Below are 17,913 nucleotides of genomic sequence, written 5' to 3' on the forward strand. Positions count from 1 at the left end.
AGAAGCTGGGTGGAGGTAGGGACTTTAAAAACTGGCGACACATCAGCTGGGAACTCTCCGTACGGACATGGCAGCGGCTGCGACCAAAACGAGAAGTCAAACCAGCAAGAAATGGAGCGGGGCTCGCCCCTTCGAGACTTCCCCGGAGATGTTCCCAGGCTCGAAAACAACTGAGCAATAAAAGGAACAGGGCAAGTTCTAGAGCACGCGCCTTGGGAGGTATAAAACCAACATTCAATGAAGATTAACATCTAGCCCCCAATGGCATGATATTTACTAATCAATCGATTAAGTAAGAGAAATAGGGCGCATTTCTTTGAAAACAGTTCTTTAAGCGTATGTAACTTTATCGAGCTTATAGTTCGGGCCTAATCATATCCTTATTGCTCAAACTCCGGCGAAATCCTAAAATGATCCTGATGCAGCTGACCCGCCCATCGCTCTAATGGAATTGTTTTTTTCATAACCAATAGGCACTTATAATTTGTGGTTCTTTTCTTTGGTGTTTTGACCACCAACAAAAACATTTTTGCGCATGACTTTAGCAAGCACGGCGAGGGGCACAAGTGAGATGTTATTACCCCTTGATGCTAGTCAGTCAATTAACTTTTTTTTAAATGACCCAATATACCAAGAAAGAAAATGAAGTAATCCGCTCTGCAGAGCTCGGGCTTTGGGAGTTTACGTAGAAGAGCGTTACACACCCTCTTAGGTAGGCTTGTTTGTAGTGGAACTAGCAGAGGATGGAGGGGAGTTCTGCTACCATTTGATCTATTCTACAAGATACATTAATAGATACATATAGCTTACAGAATGGCTCAGTGAGATGAACATGGAGAGCTGAAACATGCAGTGATCTGCAGGGCGAGAGTTTGAATCCAGGCAAGGCCAACTCAGCCCTTCATCCTTCTGAGATGGAAGATCTATTACAATAGCAGAAATGGTAACTACTGATTCACGATCAAAAGAACAGATAGTCCCAGTTTGTAAATAACTACCAGACTAGGTAAAATTAGATGTTGAGGGTGCCTTGTTCGAAGGTTTACCCTGCCAACAATGTGTTCAGCACACGCATGGAAACACTGCAGACAGCTGCTAAAGGTGGTTAAACTGAGTACCATTAAATTGGGTAACAACAATTACTGTTATTTCCAGCACTTCGAAATGGCAGAAGTGCTACAAATAAATTTTAAATCTGCTGCAATGAATGGACATCAAGAACATCTTTTAAACATAACTCATGAAAAAAAAGTTCTACTCTTTCCAGGGGCACTCGGTCAGTGAGGGCGTCAGTGCCCCGCAACTGCCTTTCTAAGGCACCATGAGTGTCTGTCAGGCTGAGCAATGGAGGCACATCATGTTGGGGTCAGGCTGCCAGGTGCTTTACGTGCGCTAACGAAATAGCGCCAGCCAGTCATGATTTGCCGGGCGGATGGACTCGCATACCTGAAGGCCGGGACACTCCCTGGATTATCCAGTTTTTGCACTAGTGACGTAATCTCTGCGCGTTGCCTCTGTCGTCCATCGCGAGATTTGTACATATACCGACTGGAAATGACCTTCAAACAGAGATCGCGTCCTCCTTTAGCAGTATTAGTAAAACGCATTCGAGGTGTACTGCACGCAAACGATCCTGAAAATAAGGCATCGTCGGTGCTGTTTCTAAAGCTACGCTGTGCTTCAAGTCAAATACATCTCAGTTCAGAGACTGCTGTAGGCTCAGCCGACGCAAACACACTACCACTGTTGCCCACAATATTTTTGTTTTTCATAATAGAAATAACTATTACTGAACTAATAGCGATCTGTCCATCGTGCGCGCAGGAATGGCCGCACGCCTGGATTTCTAAACTGTAAAATGCAGATTAAGCATAGACTTCTGCAGCAAATGGTCAACCCACTCAAAGATATGTGTTTATTTTATATTAATATCGACACCGTTAACTATTCGGTAAAGACCAGTCAAGATAATGCTTCTCTCCGGTAGGGGTTATGCAAACGGTCATTATTAGCAAAGAGCTGCTGCGCACTTGGAACGGAGCTGCAGCGCCATCTGCAGACCTGCGGGGGTGTTCAGGGAGGGAGTCGCCCCTGGCAGCGTTGGCATGGGTTAAGTGCAGTGCAAGCACTGAACGTTACCAAGCCTGGGCACGAGATATTGCCAGGCATTTGCAACCCCTGCACTTCAGAGAAAATACCAGAGTGAGGTATCTGCAGAACACGCAACGTGTGATCACAGCAGTTCGGTCTGCACTCCTTCTCGAGTAGCTAAAAAAGGATTTGAAAACGGTTGTTCCCCCTTGTGCGATGGAACGCAACCCTGGGGAATTCGGAGTGCTTACGAGTGACTGAAGCATATACATAATTTGTATTTTAAAGTGGGTCGCATCCCTCAAATACGCGTGTGCGAAGGTGCGCCTCACACACCTGCGCTTGCCCACAATCAGTAAATAATACGCAGACCATGACTCCCAATATATCCCGCCTGCGCTCAGGTTACCTTTTTTTCAAGACTGCAACCCAATTTTTCCCAAACCACACTGCACTCTCTCCCACACTGCACTCCACTCTCTCCACACTGCACTCCACTCTCTCCACACTGCACTCCACTCTCTCCACACTGCACTCCACTCTCTCCACACTGCACTCCACTCTACCCCGCACTGCACTCTCTCCACACTGCACTCCAATCTCCCCCACTGCACTCCACTCTCCCCCACACTACTCCACTCTCCCCCACACTGCACTCTCTCCACACTGCACTCCAATCTCCCCCACTGCACTCCACTCTCCCCCACACTGCACTCCACTCTCCCCCACACTGCACTCCACTATCCCATACTGCACTCTACTCTCCCCCACACTGCACTCCGCTCTCCCCCACACGACACTCCACACTCTCCACACTGCACTCCGCTCTCTCCACACTGCACTCCACTCTCTCCACACTGCACTCCACTCCCCTCCTCTCGGTTGCTTACACGGACCAACTTAACCGGGGAGTTAGGTGTCCAGACTCTGCACGTGGCACGGTCGGGGTGATCTGCGAGAGTCCTAGCCCCTGGAGGATCCCTGCCCCTTCCCTGCTTCAGAGCCTTCAGTCTGCCAGGCAGGCACGAGTAAGTATACATAAAAAAATTGTCCTTTACAATGCCAATAGCTCTAACTTTTGCAAAGGCGAGACCGTTGCATTGTAAATGCTTGTTGTAAATTGGAGTAAAATCAATAGGTGCAAAATAACATAAGGAGCAGTTGGTCTTCCTCTGTAGTCACCTAGAAATACAACTGAGCTTCAGGGGCTTAATGAAAGAAGCAAACAGTTCTTCATAAGAAAAATATAGAGTCTTAAGCAAAAAAATATTTTACTGCCATGTCAGGAGGCAGCAATATGGCCTTATTTGGTACACCTACCTTGGGCATTCCTCTTTGAGAGTCTACATGTTAGTTTTCTGGGCCAACAGAAAATACCTTCTTCAAAATACTCTTTTACCATTCCAGTATTCTTGTTGGAAATGCTCCATCCAGTGAGAAGGCGCTCTGGTTCACATGGAAAAACTGGAGGACTCTCTGCCTGACCCCACGTCGAAGTCACAGCTGGAATACATTTTCTGTATCCAGACTGTTGATTGCCACTAGCTAAAAGATTTAGCAAAATCCAGACTTACTGCAAAAATTATTCATGAGCTTTCATAAAAATAAAGGAACTTTTTTTACACATCCAGCTATTTTAACGAAAAGTTGTTTATGACGCCCATATTAAACAAACAGATCATCCGTCGGAATATTTTGCTGCTTCATCTGCTCAAGCAAGGCATCTTTGCACAAGTGAGATACCCCAGAAAGTTGTTTCATACTGAGCACAAGAAGGGCTCATGTATCAAAAGAGCTCATCGTCGAGCGGGAGTGCTATGGCAAAACTTGACATGCGTCTCCTCCTGGATGAACGGAAAGTTAAAGCTACAACCCAGTGGCCAACGTGAGCATTCCAATGTAAACAAACATTTGCAATAGGTCTCGCATTTACCAGGTTTGAGCTATCGGTATTGTAAACGACAATGCCTTTTATTTATGTTTTGGTTTTTAAAACATAAATAAAAGGCATTGTCATTTACAATGCCAATAGCTTAAACTTGCGTACATGCGAGACCTATTGCATTGCAAAGGCTTGTTTTATTTGTTATTTCACCGCAGATCCAAAGTACCATTTTTAAAAAATACATGATAAATTTTTGGGCCAATAGAGAAATGAAGGTTCAAAATGTATGTATATATATCATGCCGTGGAGGATCCGTGGACCCAACAGATTGAATGCTAAGATCTGATTGGAAGCATAACATCAACAAAGATGTAGCTTTGGATAGCGAGGCGGGGGAAGCTTTGTCTGCCATAAAATATTGCCTCAAGCTTCCTTTCCAATATATTTGTGATTTATGTAGCATCAACATGCGGCTTTTAGGCTGCTTCTGACCCCATGGAGCCTTGTCAGCCTATAGGAACACGAAAAAAAGACGCAGTGTGGGTGCAGTTGAGTCGTGGCGTCACTGTCGCTTTACCTCCCAAGTATTTTTGAGCCTAGCCTCTAATTATTTACTGTATCCCATAAAGGGCGACAGAACATTGTAAAATGTACACGCTTTTGCCTCCTGACCCTTTCCGCCTCTCGGCTAGTGCTGGATTCTTGGTTTTATGTGGAGGACTAGATGGAGCCTTTGAAGTAGAGATAGCAGATAATTTGAATGAATAAGCAGATAAACAATGTTCTCTTCATTCTGTACATTCTTAGTTGGCTCGGGTGTAGAAAAGCCCCTGGAGCTGCTGTGAGGGAATGCCGGGACATATATGTAGGTGCGAGAGGCTTCCGCTAATGGCAGTACTGACTTACGAGAGGAGATATGTGGCTCAGTGGCCCGGAGATGCTTGAAATCCACTGCAGCCAATCGGATTTCTTGTTTGTCCCCCTCCAATTCATACTAGAGTCTAAATCTGGCGCTGTGGAGAAAAAATAGAAGTGAGAAGCAGCCTGCGAATTTCTGGCACACTAGTGCCCACACCGCCAGCGCTCGCTCCACACTGCGCACGTTAACACTTACATACCAAGGAAACTCATGAGACATAATTGTGGGAAAGCAGTGGTGCAGGTTTATTTCGTACAACAAGTAGCTGATAAGGTGGGTCATCTTACAGGTGATCCAATGCGGCAGCCCCTCGCTGACCCGCATGCCTAAGGAGCCATCTTGCACGGCGAGTCGATGCTCTGACGGTGCAGTAAATTATCACTTTATTTCGTTCTACTCCCGCCCCCCCTGTCAGGGCGGAGCGATGAGGCACACCCCCGGTCGGTTCAGGCCCCCCGACCGCCCGAAGGACTAACGGGGCGCCGACGCTGTTTCCTGGAACCCCCTCGGCTCCAGGTTCTTGGCTCAGGCACCCTTACTGTGCCAGGCAGTGGTATTTAGACTGTATCCTTCTGCCGCAGAGGTACCCCTACTGTCCATCTGCTTCCAGATCGCCCTGTGACTCCGCCTGCAACACAAAACATGACCATTAAAAGTTCACAACTTTCGCCCTCCGCTCTGCCGCTGGGTCAGTGTTAGGGTGGGAACAGCGCAGAGCAGCCTAAGGCACCGACGCGGCAGGAAAGACCGAGCAACGTGCTGGGCCTGCTCTAAAACCCCCCGGGAACGCCCCCCGCCTAGGAGCACCCTCCCATTGGCCGTCAGCGAGGAGGGGGGGTTGGTGCGCTGTAGGCTCCTCTCGCGCGTTGTGGGGTACTAAGACGCTGTCTCGCCCATGCTCCCCTCTGTGTCGCGCGGCCAGCGGCATAGGGCCCACACCGCCAGCGCTCGCTCCACACTGCGCACGTTAACACTTACATACCAAGGAAACTCATGAGACATATTTGTGGGAAAGCAGTGGTGCAGGTTTATTTCGTACAACAAGTAGCTGATAAGGTGGGTCATCTTACAGTCGATCCAATGCGGCAGCCCCTCGCTGACCCGCATGCCTAAGGAGCCATCTTGCACGGCGAGTCGATGCTCTGACGGTGCAGTAAATCATCACTTTATTTCATTCTACTCCCGCCCCCCCTGTCAGGGCGGAGCGATGAGGCACACCCCCGGTCGGTTCAGGCCCCCCGACCGCGCGAAGGACTAACGGGGCGCCGACGCTGTTTCCTGGAACCCCCTCGGCTCCAGGTTCTTGGCTCAGGCACCCTTACTGTGCCAGGCAGAGGTATTTAGACTGTATCCTTCTGCCGCAGAGGTACCCCTACTTTCAATCTGCTTCCAGATCGCCCGGTGACTCCGCCACAGCTCTGGAGGAGGCCCCCGTCGATGACAGAGCCCCCCACCCACCTAGCTACTTCACTTCGCTGTTTCGTACCACTTGTACATCCAGGAGGGATATGTTCACCCCCAGTCCAGACAAGTGTACCCAACCTAAGGGCATTCTTACAAGGCAACAATTCTATATGGTGCGGCACGTGTAATTAGGGCACCATCAGGGAGGCCTCTCTTAAGTCCCTGTGGAGCATTTGCCACGGTATTTCGCCTCCAATTGTACTTTGTTTCTCTTGTAACCTGCCCCTTGTCACTTTTCCCTTCTGTAATGCACTGTTAGCTACCTCATGTATTTGTTTACCTAGTAGCGTTACTTATCCCCGCACATCACATTCGGGATCTATTACAGAGGCACCCTTCACCTGGAACCCACCATTGCCGTTGTAACCCCTTAATTTAAGCCCATTATTCAGATGCTTAAGCCTGATAGTGACCATTGCATTTTGGGTGAGTGATTTAGTCTCTCCTCCTTTACTAAGCCCTTAGGTGCACCTCTATCCTAGTACCCTTCACCACACCACTATGGAGATTTCTTAGAACGGTTCTTAGGACATGCCCTTAGTTACATAAGCCGCACCTCTGATGGGGATTGCTTAGATACGGTTCTTAGGCCACGCCCTTAGTTACAAAAGCCACACCTCTTACAGAGATTCCTTGGCGGTTAGTTGTTTTTGTCCGGACATATTATACGGGGGATCGGCAGGTGACTATTAGCATTATTGTATCTGCTGATAATGGCAAACCAGTGATATTTGTCCAAGCAAAGTGGTGGGCTTGTGAAAGACATGTCCAGTGCTGTAATAATCATGACAGTGAATGTCCTGGCAACTCACTGCAAGATCGTTATTTGAGATTGGTTAGAGCACGCACTAGCAGATGCCGGTAGCCGTCAAATGTCATTCCCAGTTCTCTGTTGTATTGCAGTATTTCCCCTCTAATTATACTGTATTTTCCCTTGTAACCGTTGTTCGCCTTTGCTGCTTGCACAAGTGCCACCATCGCCTACATTACGTTTGTTCTAGGCCTGAGTGTCTAGCACATATTGCAGTAATTTACCTCCAATTGTACCCTGTCTCTCTTGCAACCTGCACACTTATCACTTATCCCTTCTGCAATGCACTGTTTGCTACCTCATGTATTTTGTTTGCTTCACGATTGTCACTTTACCTCATGTAACTTAACGTCTGCTTTCGTACGATTATTCCCTGTCATTTCTTGTACTTATTGTAGCGTCCGTGCTACATAAAAAACGCATAAATGAATTAAATGAACAAAAAGTTGACCTCGAGCAAATGAAGGACTGCCTCATTCAGGATGACGTGCTTGTCGACCATGCATTGCATAATTGTTTTTTATAGTGAGAGCCAGGAAAGGGGCTGTGCCGCCTGCTAGAGCACTTGGTGTTAAGAATCTTTACTATCATATTTGAATATATGTGCATAAAACAAATTCCTTCTCTGTAAGGGGCTGATAGCCAGGTAGCCAGAAGGTGGCGACAGTGGGCTATTACAGTTGTTCATCACGAAGCCTTGTCGGGCATGTATTGCTTCCTTGATGAAAACAAGTTCAGGGGCGGTTTCGACTGGCGCCCCTAAACGGCAGTTTTAATACTAGAGTCTAAATCTGGCGCTGTGGAGAAAAAATAGAAGTGAGAAGCAGCCTGCGAATTTCTGGCACACTTGGTGCTGGTGGAAGAGGCCAAGCGTTCACAGGTGAAGGCCTGTTTGTTCCCTCTGTGCATGCCACCACCTTGTGATGCTGCAGACGCAGCAATTTCTGCCCAGCCTGTAAACACATGGGACAGTCACAGTGCTGGGCGTGAGATTGCCTCGGTGCGAACAGAAAGAGAAACCAGCTGAAGCAGCGCATGTCGTACCTGCTGCGAGAAACTCATTAAACAAAATAGTGCTTCCAGACTAAATAACACGTACCATATAATAAGCGAGGTAAAGGGGCCAGTCGCCATGGGAGTTAACAAATGAAGCAAGGTGGTCCTAAGGCGGGACTAACAAGCCAATTACTGAACCAGGAGCCTGCATTTACGAAGGACAAAGAAAGAAGCCAATGACAAATATGGGCAGGCAGTGGGCTGGCTTCTCCTCCATACTCTACTACAGCAGATTGCCAGAGCAGCACATACGCGCTGACTCAGGCTCGACCTAAAAAAGTGTCCTGTTGCAATATGGTCATCAGTAAATGCCTCCCGTAGTCCTCATTGCATTGTGTTAATGGTAGGTCAGATGCTAAAGTAGGGTGAGCTTCCCACAAAGATGCTGATCAAAAGACTTGGTTCTTTTTTCTGGCTGTAATAAGTGCTATTTTAGCTGACTGGTTATGAATGATGATGACGATCCCATGATGATGAAGGAAATACTACTAAACTGTAACATTATGTTATTCCATCATACCCGTACTCGACCTGTTGTTGACTAATGGCTGGTATGCTTCACTGAGCTCTAAATAGAATAATGAGTATTTGCCAATGCACCCTCTACCTGCTTAATTAACTAACTAAACAATTTTATTGTTCGGTCACTTAAAACTATTACAATAATAAATGCACATTACACCCAAAACACCAACCATTTAAACAGTCACATACTGCCAAAAGCAGAAACGAATCTCGATATGTACTGTGATTGCCTCATAATCTAAAAACATTCTCTATGTATCAGTTTTATCAAATTTCTTTTAGCAAAACCTAACTGTATGCAAGAATAAAGTGAGTCAATATTCACATTACATTAGTACGATTAAAACTAATCCTAGACTGGAGTGCGTGAAATAAAAGATGTATTAATAATCACCCTCTATCTGCAGTTCCGCATTACGAAATAGGCAAAGTAGGCACCAGCCTATGAACCCCACTCCTTTTAGGGGCCCAGCGACAACAGATCAAAATACGATTTAAAGTACATAAACCAGAGACACCAGATTCACATAACAGTTTGTCTCTTAAAAGCTCATATTCTGGCAGCTTTCAGTTTGTAAACAAATCCGGTGCACTGGGTATTAGGAGATAATTTGCACGGGAGGGGCTGCAATTTCGACTACCAAGGGGCCTCCACAGAGCTTATTCTGGCACTGTCTATCTGTGGTCTTTCCTAAATACAATTACATAACTCTTCATAATTTTAAAGGGATTGAAGAACCAACATTGAGCCCAACATTGCAGCCAAAGTATGGGATGGGCATATTCGGCCATTATATGATGGGCTGGAGAGCCAGGACAATATGCAGGACTTTCCCCCATCACTGCCATAGAAGTACGTAGTGCCATATCCAAAATAGCTTCTCACAAGGCACCTGGCATCAACAAATTACCGAGTGACTTGTATCTTGCAGAACCAGTAGTCTGGGGCCCATATCTGCGGGTTATTTTTAATGCTATATTGGGGGGAATGCAAATCTCTAAATCACGGGCTGGTGCAGAAGCAAAAGTTACCCCGTGCTACCTGAGAACTACACACCCATCAGTCTAATAGATGTAATGCTGAAGGTTTTTGCCAGGATAATACTGGAGAGGCTACGAGAATGGATGGTGGACCATAGTACCCTAAGTATATTACAAGCAGGCTTTAGGAAATGAAACTCTACCATCGGTCAGGTGTTCTGCCTCCAACGCCTTTATTGGAGAGCAACTGTGTTGGAGGGTGGTAGTTCATACCTAACTTTTGTGGACTTAAAGTTTGTTTTTGATTTAGGCCCAGAGGCAAACTTGGGTCTGTATTAAGCAATATGGGGGTCCCTTCCTAACTTTGTCATTTCATGTTGCTTGATGAAACCTTTGTACAGGTCCGAAGTGGGAATTTAGGCAAGCTTTCAGAACCTTTTCCTGTGACTAGGGGAGTGTGTCAGGGCTGTGTATTGTCCCCCACTCTATTCTGTCTGTATATTAATGGATTGGTGGACTTTTTGAATAGGGTAAGAGATAATGATGCTCCGAAGATCTGTTCCTTCAAAACCTCAGCCTTGATGTTTGCAGACAACTCCTTAATTTTGTCAAAATCTCCCATGAGCATGCAAAAGATCCTAGTACTTTGTGGGGTGTTGAGGTTAATGTCACCAAGACTAAATTTATGGTCCTTAATCCGGTGCCCTTCACACGAGCTAGCCCTTTATTGAATGGAATCCCTTTGGAGAGGTTCTCTACTTTTGACTACCTGGGTCTAAGTAAATGGAAATAAAGGCTGAAACTTGCAAGGAGCACCTGTGGTCTTGCTAAAGTACAAGGGGCCTCCTTTTTTAAACCTATTAACCCCCTGGTAAAGATTTAAAAAATCCAATCTATCACCTGTAGGGCAGAGTTATGGGGGCATAAGCCTGTGAAAGAGATCTTTCTGGTGGAAAACAACTGTATTAGGCAGATAGCGAATCTTTCCCCCAGCACGCCCCTAATTCCGCTTTGGCTAGATATAGGATTGAGGCCTATTTTGGAGGGAATTGGATTAAGACCTCTCCTCTTTTGGATGCAAATCTGGGCTACTCCAGAGCTGATAGCATATAGACTTGCCTTAGGGGAACTATTGGACTCACCTGGTACAAAAAGCTTACCCTGGCTCTACTATACCCTGTTTAGTATTGGAGCACGCTTTGCGTTTTTACTAGCACCTGGAGTCGGGAGCAAGATCGGAAATGCCCTATATGTGGAGTTTTAGATGACACCGAGGCTCATGTTCTTTTCTTCTGCCCAGTCTACAAAAATCATAGGTACAAGTGGATAGTCCAGATTTGTAGGAATTTAGGGATCTCTAGTTGCCAAATGGCCCTTAGATTACTGAATTATGACACTTTTCATCCCATAGTCTTTGCTGTCTCAAGGTACCTGTTTTCCATATGGTGTGTAATAAAATGGTTTATCTGAAATTTGGCAGATAGATGTTATGGTCTTGAACTCAGGATTTTAAATTGAATAAAATAAGGCAATTTTAGCTCTAATATTTAGGCCAGTCAATATGAGAAGCGGAATTTGAGATGACATTTTTCTAATTGATGAATGGGTTTTATGTGGGCATATATTGTACCAGTCCCTGCCGAGATAATCTATGATTAATTTGTATTGTGTCTTTAAGGGTTTTTTAAATGTTATGTATTCAATTAGTATATAATGAACAATATGATATCTGCATTTTTGTACAAATATGGTGTTAGAAGTCGAAATACAGAACAATGATGGTGACAAAGGTAGGCAATCCCACCTGAAAGCATATCAGCCTTTGAACATTCTTCGACTGACCTGAACTAGCACAAATCTAACATCAAACAGCATGGTTCAAGCTTTTTTACGCCAAGAACATCTGGGAGAAATGTATTAGTCTAATGACATCTATTTAGGTTTTATTGTTCTAAAATGTTATCCCCTTAACTACTGTAGTGCGCATTTTTAGCCAACTTATTTCTGTGAATATTTTCGAGCTGCTCACACGTGAAAATAATACAGACAATCCGGGTGACATAGCGGACCCTTAATGAGGCCACCTTTATGGACCTTTTTGAGGATTTTGTTCTTTTGGTTTTTGTCTCAGTATTGTGGCAGCACTTTGACAATAGAAGCATTATGATTGTAATTTTTTTATATACGTATATTGTAATGAGCTGTGATTTAAATGTATTATGTTTTTAAATCTTTATAATGATTTTGCACTGTGCACTTTAATGGATTCTTGAACCGAAATAAAGTTGATTGAAATGTAATGAAATTGGATGCCAAAAATTAAGTTGGTATCCTTATCTTGATTCATCAAGCAGCACGAAAAGAGCAAACGGGCACTAGTATGGAAAATTGGTGGCCACAACTGAAACACTGGTATGGGCCAACAAAAAGTGAAATGTGTTAGGAGCAAAAAAGACAAAGTGATTGGAGAGAGTCTACCATATTGCTTTGGCATTAAGAAATAAAACGAATTTTTGACATGCTCCAACCTTTCCAACTTAAGTAAAAAAATTGATTTTTTCATTTTTCGTATTGGGAATCAAATATTTTTTAATGTGTGCTTTTGTTTGATGTAGACGTGCTTCTATACGCTTGTGTACTTGCAGTTCAAGTCATATAAATTGCTTAGGCAGGGATCCCCAGACTCCAACAGTGGGAGTCCACAGAGGCCAAAAGGTCAAGATCCTCTGTCCCTCTCTTCATAAAAAAAAAGCAGGAAAAGCCTGAACACTGCCTCAATAAGCCTAGTTTATTGTATTATGTGATAATTAACAGACATTTTATCCTTATCCTCAGAGAAGTGTTGTATATTGCTCTCTCTGAGATCACATAAAAGAGCACCAGCAAAGCAGAGAGTCAGATTCAGAACCCTGTGATCCTTAGGTTAGATCTTTAAGCACAGAACAGTCAAACTATCTGACTAGCACACAAGATATCCCTGCTTGAATATTGATTTGTACATTCATGGTAAAGAGTCAGAATAATTGTATTCAGAACATCATATTGGTTATTTTATTGTGTAATGCCTCCTTTTTTCACCATGCTTCACAGATGCTAGTAAGAGTAGCAAAATAAATATCTTTTTTTTGTATTTAGACATTTATAGATATCTGTAAGAATCTTCCCCATACCAATGTGGCATCTCTCATCTTTGCCATAGTCAGTATGGTCCTTCTGATTGTCGTCAAAGAGCTGAATTTGAGATACATACACAAGATACGCTTCCCCATCCCAATGGAGATCATTGTGGTAAGTCAGGAATCAGCATACTGATGTAGCATTTACTTATGACTTCTTCTACCCTATTCTATTCTGTCCTTATTATTGCTGCCTGGCAACAGCATTCAATTAGTCGTAACACTAGCTATGGGCATATTAGCTTGGATGTCAGTCACAAAGACAAAATTGGTTAATGTTATTGGATACATTTAAATATTTTGCTTTTCCAAAGAGAATAATGTATTTTAGTTTGTCATGTTGCCCAAATGTTCATGTGTCTAGTAACTGTAGGATATTTCCTCGACAACTCAGCCAGCATCTACAAACAGGAGGACAAAGCAACAAAACAGGATTTTCTCTCGATCAATTCAGCATTTTTTGAACCACAGTCTCAGAATAAGACACTAGTGTAAAACCCTGTCTGCCATATGTTTAAGGGCCTTTGAGGCTGGTTCTTTGTGTGTAGGTGTTGAATTTTAGACTTGACTTTCTCTTTTTTAAGCCAATCAGTGGATGTGGCTCAATGGTGGTGAAACATCTTCTCCCCGGAAGGTGCTCTATATAATCTTTGCTAGATTATCTGCAAACAGCATGATCATGTATTAAGGATACTTGGTCAAAGTTGATTTGCAATTATCAACATTTGATGCAATAAATAACGTGGTTTTTGTGAAATTAATATTGAGAGAATTTCAGAAGATACTTAGAAGATCAGGGGCCGGATGTAGGTGGCCATTTACCGGCCGGTAAATGGGTTTTTGGGATGTAGGGGGCCAATTTTACCGAATCTTTAAATTTACCGAATCGGTATTTTTACCGATTCGGTAACTTCTAGATGTAGGTGGGACTCTTCTGAGTCCCAAAGGCCTTTCAGATTCGGTATTTTACCACCCAATCCAATTGGGTGGTAAAATACCGAATCCAGGTGTGCATGCACATGTGTGCATGCACACCTATGCCATGTGACAGACAGACATGCCCTTAGGGCATGTCTGTGTGCCACATGGCACACATGCCTGTATTTGGGGTGCTAGAGGGTGTCAAAGTGACACCCCCTGCATCCTTGCTGGAATCGGTATTTACCGAATCCGTAAATGCCGATTCGGTAATGCCCATTGATTCCTATGGGCTTCAATGCCCATAGGAATCAATGGGCATTACCGAATCGGTATTTACAGAATCGGTAAATACCGAATCTTAACGATTCGGTATTTACCGATTCTGTAATACCTACATCCCCCCCTCTATTTTACCACTTCTTAAATACCGAATAGGTAAAATTCGGTATTTAAGAAGTGGTAAAATGTAATTACCTACATCTAGGCCCAGGTTTCTTTGCAGATCTGTTACTAATGTGAAATCCAAATGTTACTTTTGCAAGGGTGGGCACAACAAGCCAGATGTGGTCAGAGAGACTTACAAGAGTGTTCTTAGTGGCACTGGTGCGAAAACCATTCTACACACTTTGCCTTCAAAACTAAAGTAACCCACTAAAAATCATACATGATTAAACCACATGCAGAGGAAAGGGGATGTCTGTAAACAGAGACAAGGATAAGGACAGGAAAGAAGCAAAAGTGCCATGTAACAAGTTCTGATCAGATTAGGCACTTTACCTATATATGACATGGGGTGTCCAGGTAGCTTAGGGACATGTTCTTGGAATGATGCCAGCATATTGTTCCAACAACAATCAAACAGCAAATTCATAGTTTGAACCTGCTGTTATAGAGGATTTTGTACTCAGTGTGAATTTGCTTCATGAAGATGTGCCCTGATGCCCACATAGCGGCCTGACAGATTTTCAGGACAAACACTCCGCATGCCAATCAGCTGTAGCAGCCTTGGCAGAATGAACCCTCAGACCTCTGGAGGCTGCTTCTTAACTAATGTGAAGCAGATCTTAATGCAGAGGGCTCTCTATTGAGAGATGATCTGTTTCTGCACAGCCTTGTGCTTCTTTGCCCCAGAGAATCCCATACAGAGCTGATTATCCACCTGATGTTCCTTAGTGCAATTGATGTAAAAGCTGAGCACTCTCTCGGGATCCAAATGATGGAGTCTCCCTTCCTGTTTTGAGGGATGAGCTTGGAAGAGTGTGACATGAAAAGACATTGCCACAAGCTCAAGTTCCTAACACCAGTTTGTATGGAAAAAGGTTTGTATATGGAGGCTGGGCTGATAGGGCCTGAAGCTCACACACCGGACATGTGGATGTTATCATGACCAGAAACACTGTTTTTAAAGTAAGAAAGTGCAATGAACAAGTGTGCATTGGTTCAAGAGGGGTACACATGCAAAAAGTGAGAACCATATTTAAGTCCCAGTGGCATCACTAAGGACTTTGTTGAAAAATATCCTGCAAATGTTTAATTAAGCTCATCACAAAAACTGATTTGAACAAGTGTGCTTGTTCGGCAAATGTAAAAAGGCTGAAAGGGCCAAAAAATAACCTTTAACAGTGCTCACAGCAGTCTGGCACTTGGTAATATTCACTAGGCCAGGTATTTGCGGTTAGAAGTATCCATCAGAATCTCTCCTTCCAGTTCACACCAACACAGAACAGAAGTGAGCTGGCTGCAGCACAGTGCAAGTGAGAGTTGCTAATCTCCCTCCTCCAGCTATCTGCATGATGGAGTACATGGAGAATCCTTGAAGTGACAAGTGGACAGTAGTAAACTCTGACGTGAAACATGGAATGGGTCTTGTTTCAGAACAGGATGGGACATAATGAAAAGGCACACTGGCATGCTTGAGGGGATAACATATAGTTGCTGGTAGAAGAAAGAGGATGATGTTAAAAAAGGATTTTTTCATATATACTGCTTAATAAACTTTTGTTCACTAGATGATAAGCCTGCTTCATCCTGGCTAGGTGGGGTTTAGGTGATTGATAAATAAGAAAGATGTCAAAACAGGTACCCACCCAACCGGATGCTGTATTTGAAGCCATTGTTCAATCAGAGCATCATTTATTTTATATATTTATATAGCTCACCACTACCCTAGGGCGTCAGAGGCGCTTAGCAGCTCAACACACAACATACCAGAGAGATATTGAGGCTCTAGTGCTTGAAAAGAGGTTATAAAGTATGTAGCCGGGTTTTGAGTCCTTTCCTAAAGGAAAGTAGGTCAGGAGAATTTTTTTACTTTTTTACTTTATTGGTAGCTTATTCCACCATCTGGTTGTGATACTTGTGAAGCTTTTTCCACCCCATCTATGAAGTCGGAAATGTGGTTCTTTCACCAGCTTCAGAGAGGCCGACCGAATGGTATGTATTGAGATGTACCATTGGAAGCGATCTGTCAAGTAGGCAGGGCCTAGGTTATGCAGTGCCATAACCTCATGTGCGCGGGCCTTTTTCCCGCTGTGCGTGAGTTTTTAAAAAACCTGCGTTACATGACGAGCTGAGCTCGTCATGAGCGTACGACAGGCGTACCTCATGACGAGCTAAGCTCGTCATGAGCGTCGAAGGGGTTAAAGCTGATTCATAATGCCTTAAACTTGATTCGCTTCTCCACAGGTAGCCAATGTAGGGTATTAATGGCATGTTTGGCTGATGAATATTTGGCTAGGCCAAAGATCAATCGAGCTGTGGAATTGTGGAGTACCTGCAGTTTTGACACTACTGTTTTGTTTGCTCCAACCAGAAGCCTATTACAATAATCAAGCTTAGACAGAACCAGAGCCACCACTGTTTTCTGTAAATCTGCTGGTATAAATAGAAAGATTTTCCTCAGAATTTTCAGGGTAAAATAGATTGTTGAGTCAAGTATCTTTACATGATGAGAGAAAGATAGAATGGTGTCAATAATTACTCCAAGATTTTTGGCTTTGGTAGCTGGGGTGGGAAGAGTGCCCAACTCCGCTGGCCACAATTCTGAGGAACAGAAAGATGTGTCTCTACCAAAGAGCAGTTCTTCTGTTTTATTTGAATTCAGGCAATTCTCTGCCATCCATCCGCTTACACGTCTCATGCACTCATTACAAATTTTGGGCTGTGTCGTAGTTTTTGCTTGTGATAGATACAATGATCTGAGTATCATCTGCATATGATACTAACTCGAAGCCATGGGCTTTGAACAGATGTGCTAGAGGTCTGACATATATATTAAATAGGGTAGGGTTTAGAGATAAGCCCTGTGGCACCGCACATGGGAGCCTGGAGCACTATGATTTAAAGCCATCTTCTTTACAAACATTTTCACGATTTGACAGAAAAGATCTGAGGAGTGCAAGAGCTAAGCCTGCTATCCCTACTTCTTGAAGCCAATTTATTAGGATACCGTGGTCTACCGTATCGAAGGCAGCTGACAAATCCAGCAATATCAGAGCTGCTGAGCCTCCATTGTCAACTGAACGTCTGATTTCTTCTGTTGTGGTGATTAAGGCCAGTTCAGTGCTATGCTTACTTCTGAAGCCATATTGGGTGGAGTCAAAAACGTGGTTATTCTCGTTAAAATTAGCTAATTCTCGGTTCATACGTTTCTCCAGGATTTTTGCTAGAAAAGGCAAACGGGAGATAGGACGATAGCTCCCTGGGTCTGTTTTATCTAAGTTTGACTTAAATAGATGTAAAATTGAACTTAGGAAAAATCCCTGTTTCAATGGCAGTATTAAGTACCTCCATAAGTGGGCGAGCAACTGTCTCCACTATCATATGAATTACTCTGGGAGGGCATAGGTCCAACGGAGTTCCTGATTTGGTGACTAAGAGAAGTTTTGAGATTTCTTCATGAGAAACTGTTGTAAAATGCATGACAAGATGAGGGCAAGATGGAAGCAGATGGTCAGTCTGAAGAGTTCTTCATTAGATTGTAAGTAAGGAGTTTAGTTTTATTGTAGGGGTTTAGATGCTCCAAAAGCTCCTTCTCCTACCTTGCCCTTCTCAGGAACAGTGTCCTACTACCAACGTTAAAGG

At 43.9% G+C, this 17,913-nt stretch overlaps 1 protein-coding gene across 1 annotated transcript in view; it reads left to right on the top strand.

Annotated features, from left to right (window-relative positions):
• The window catches only part of SLC26A9 (solute carrier family 26 member 9), a 196,847-nt gene that overhangs the window by 97,728 nt on the left and 81,206 nt on the right, over positions 1–17,913 (top strand). Inside the window, exon 8 of the mRNA XM_086923425.1 lies at positions 12,869–13,021. Coding sequence (XP_086779551.1) covers positions 12,869–13,021 — 153 coding nt within the window. The remainder of the gene's footprint in view (positions 1–12,868; positions 13,022–17,913) is intronic.

This window comes from Lissotriton vulgaris, chromosome 5 (genome assembly GCF_964263255.1).
Source record: "Lissotriton vulgaris chromosome 5, aLisVul1.2, whole genome shotgun sequence".
NCBI lineage: Eukaryota > Metazoa > Chordata > Amphibia > Caudata > Salamandridae > Lissotriton > Lissotriton vulgaris.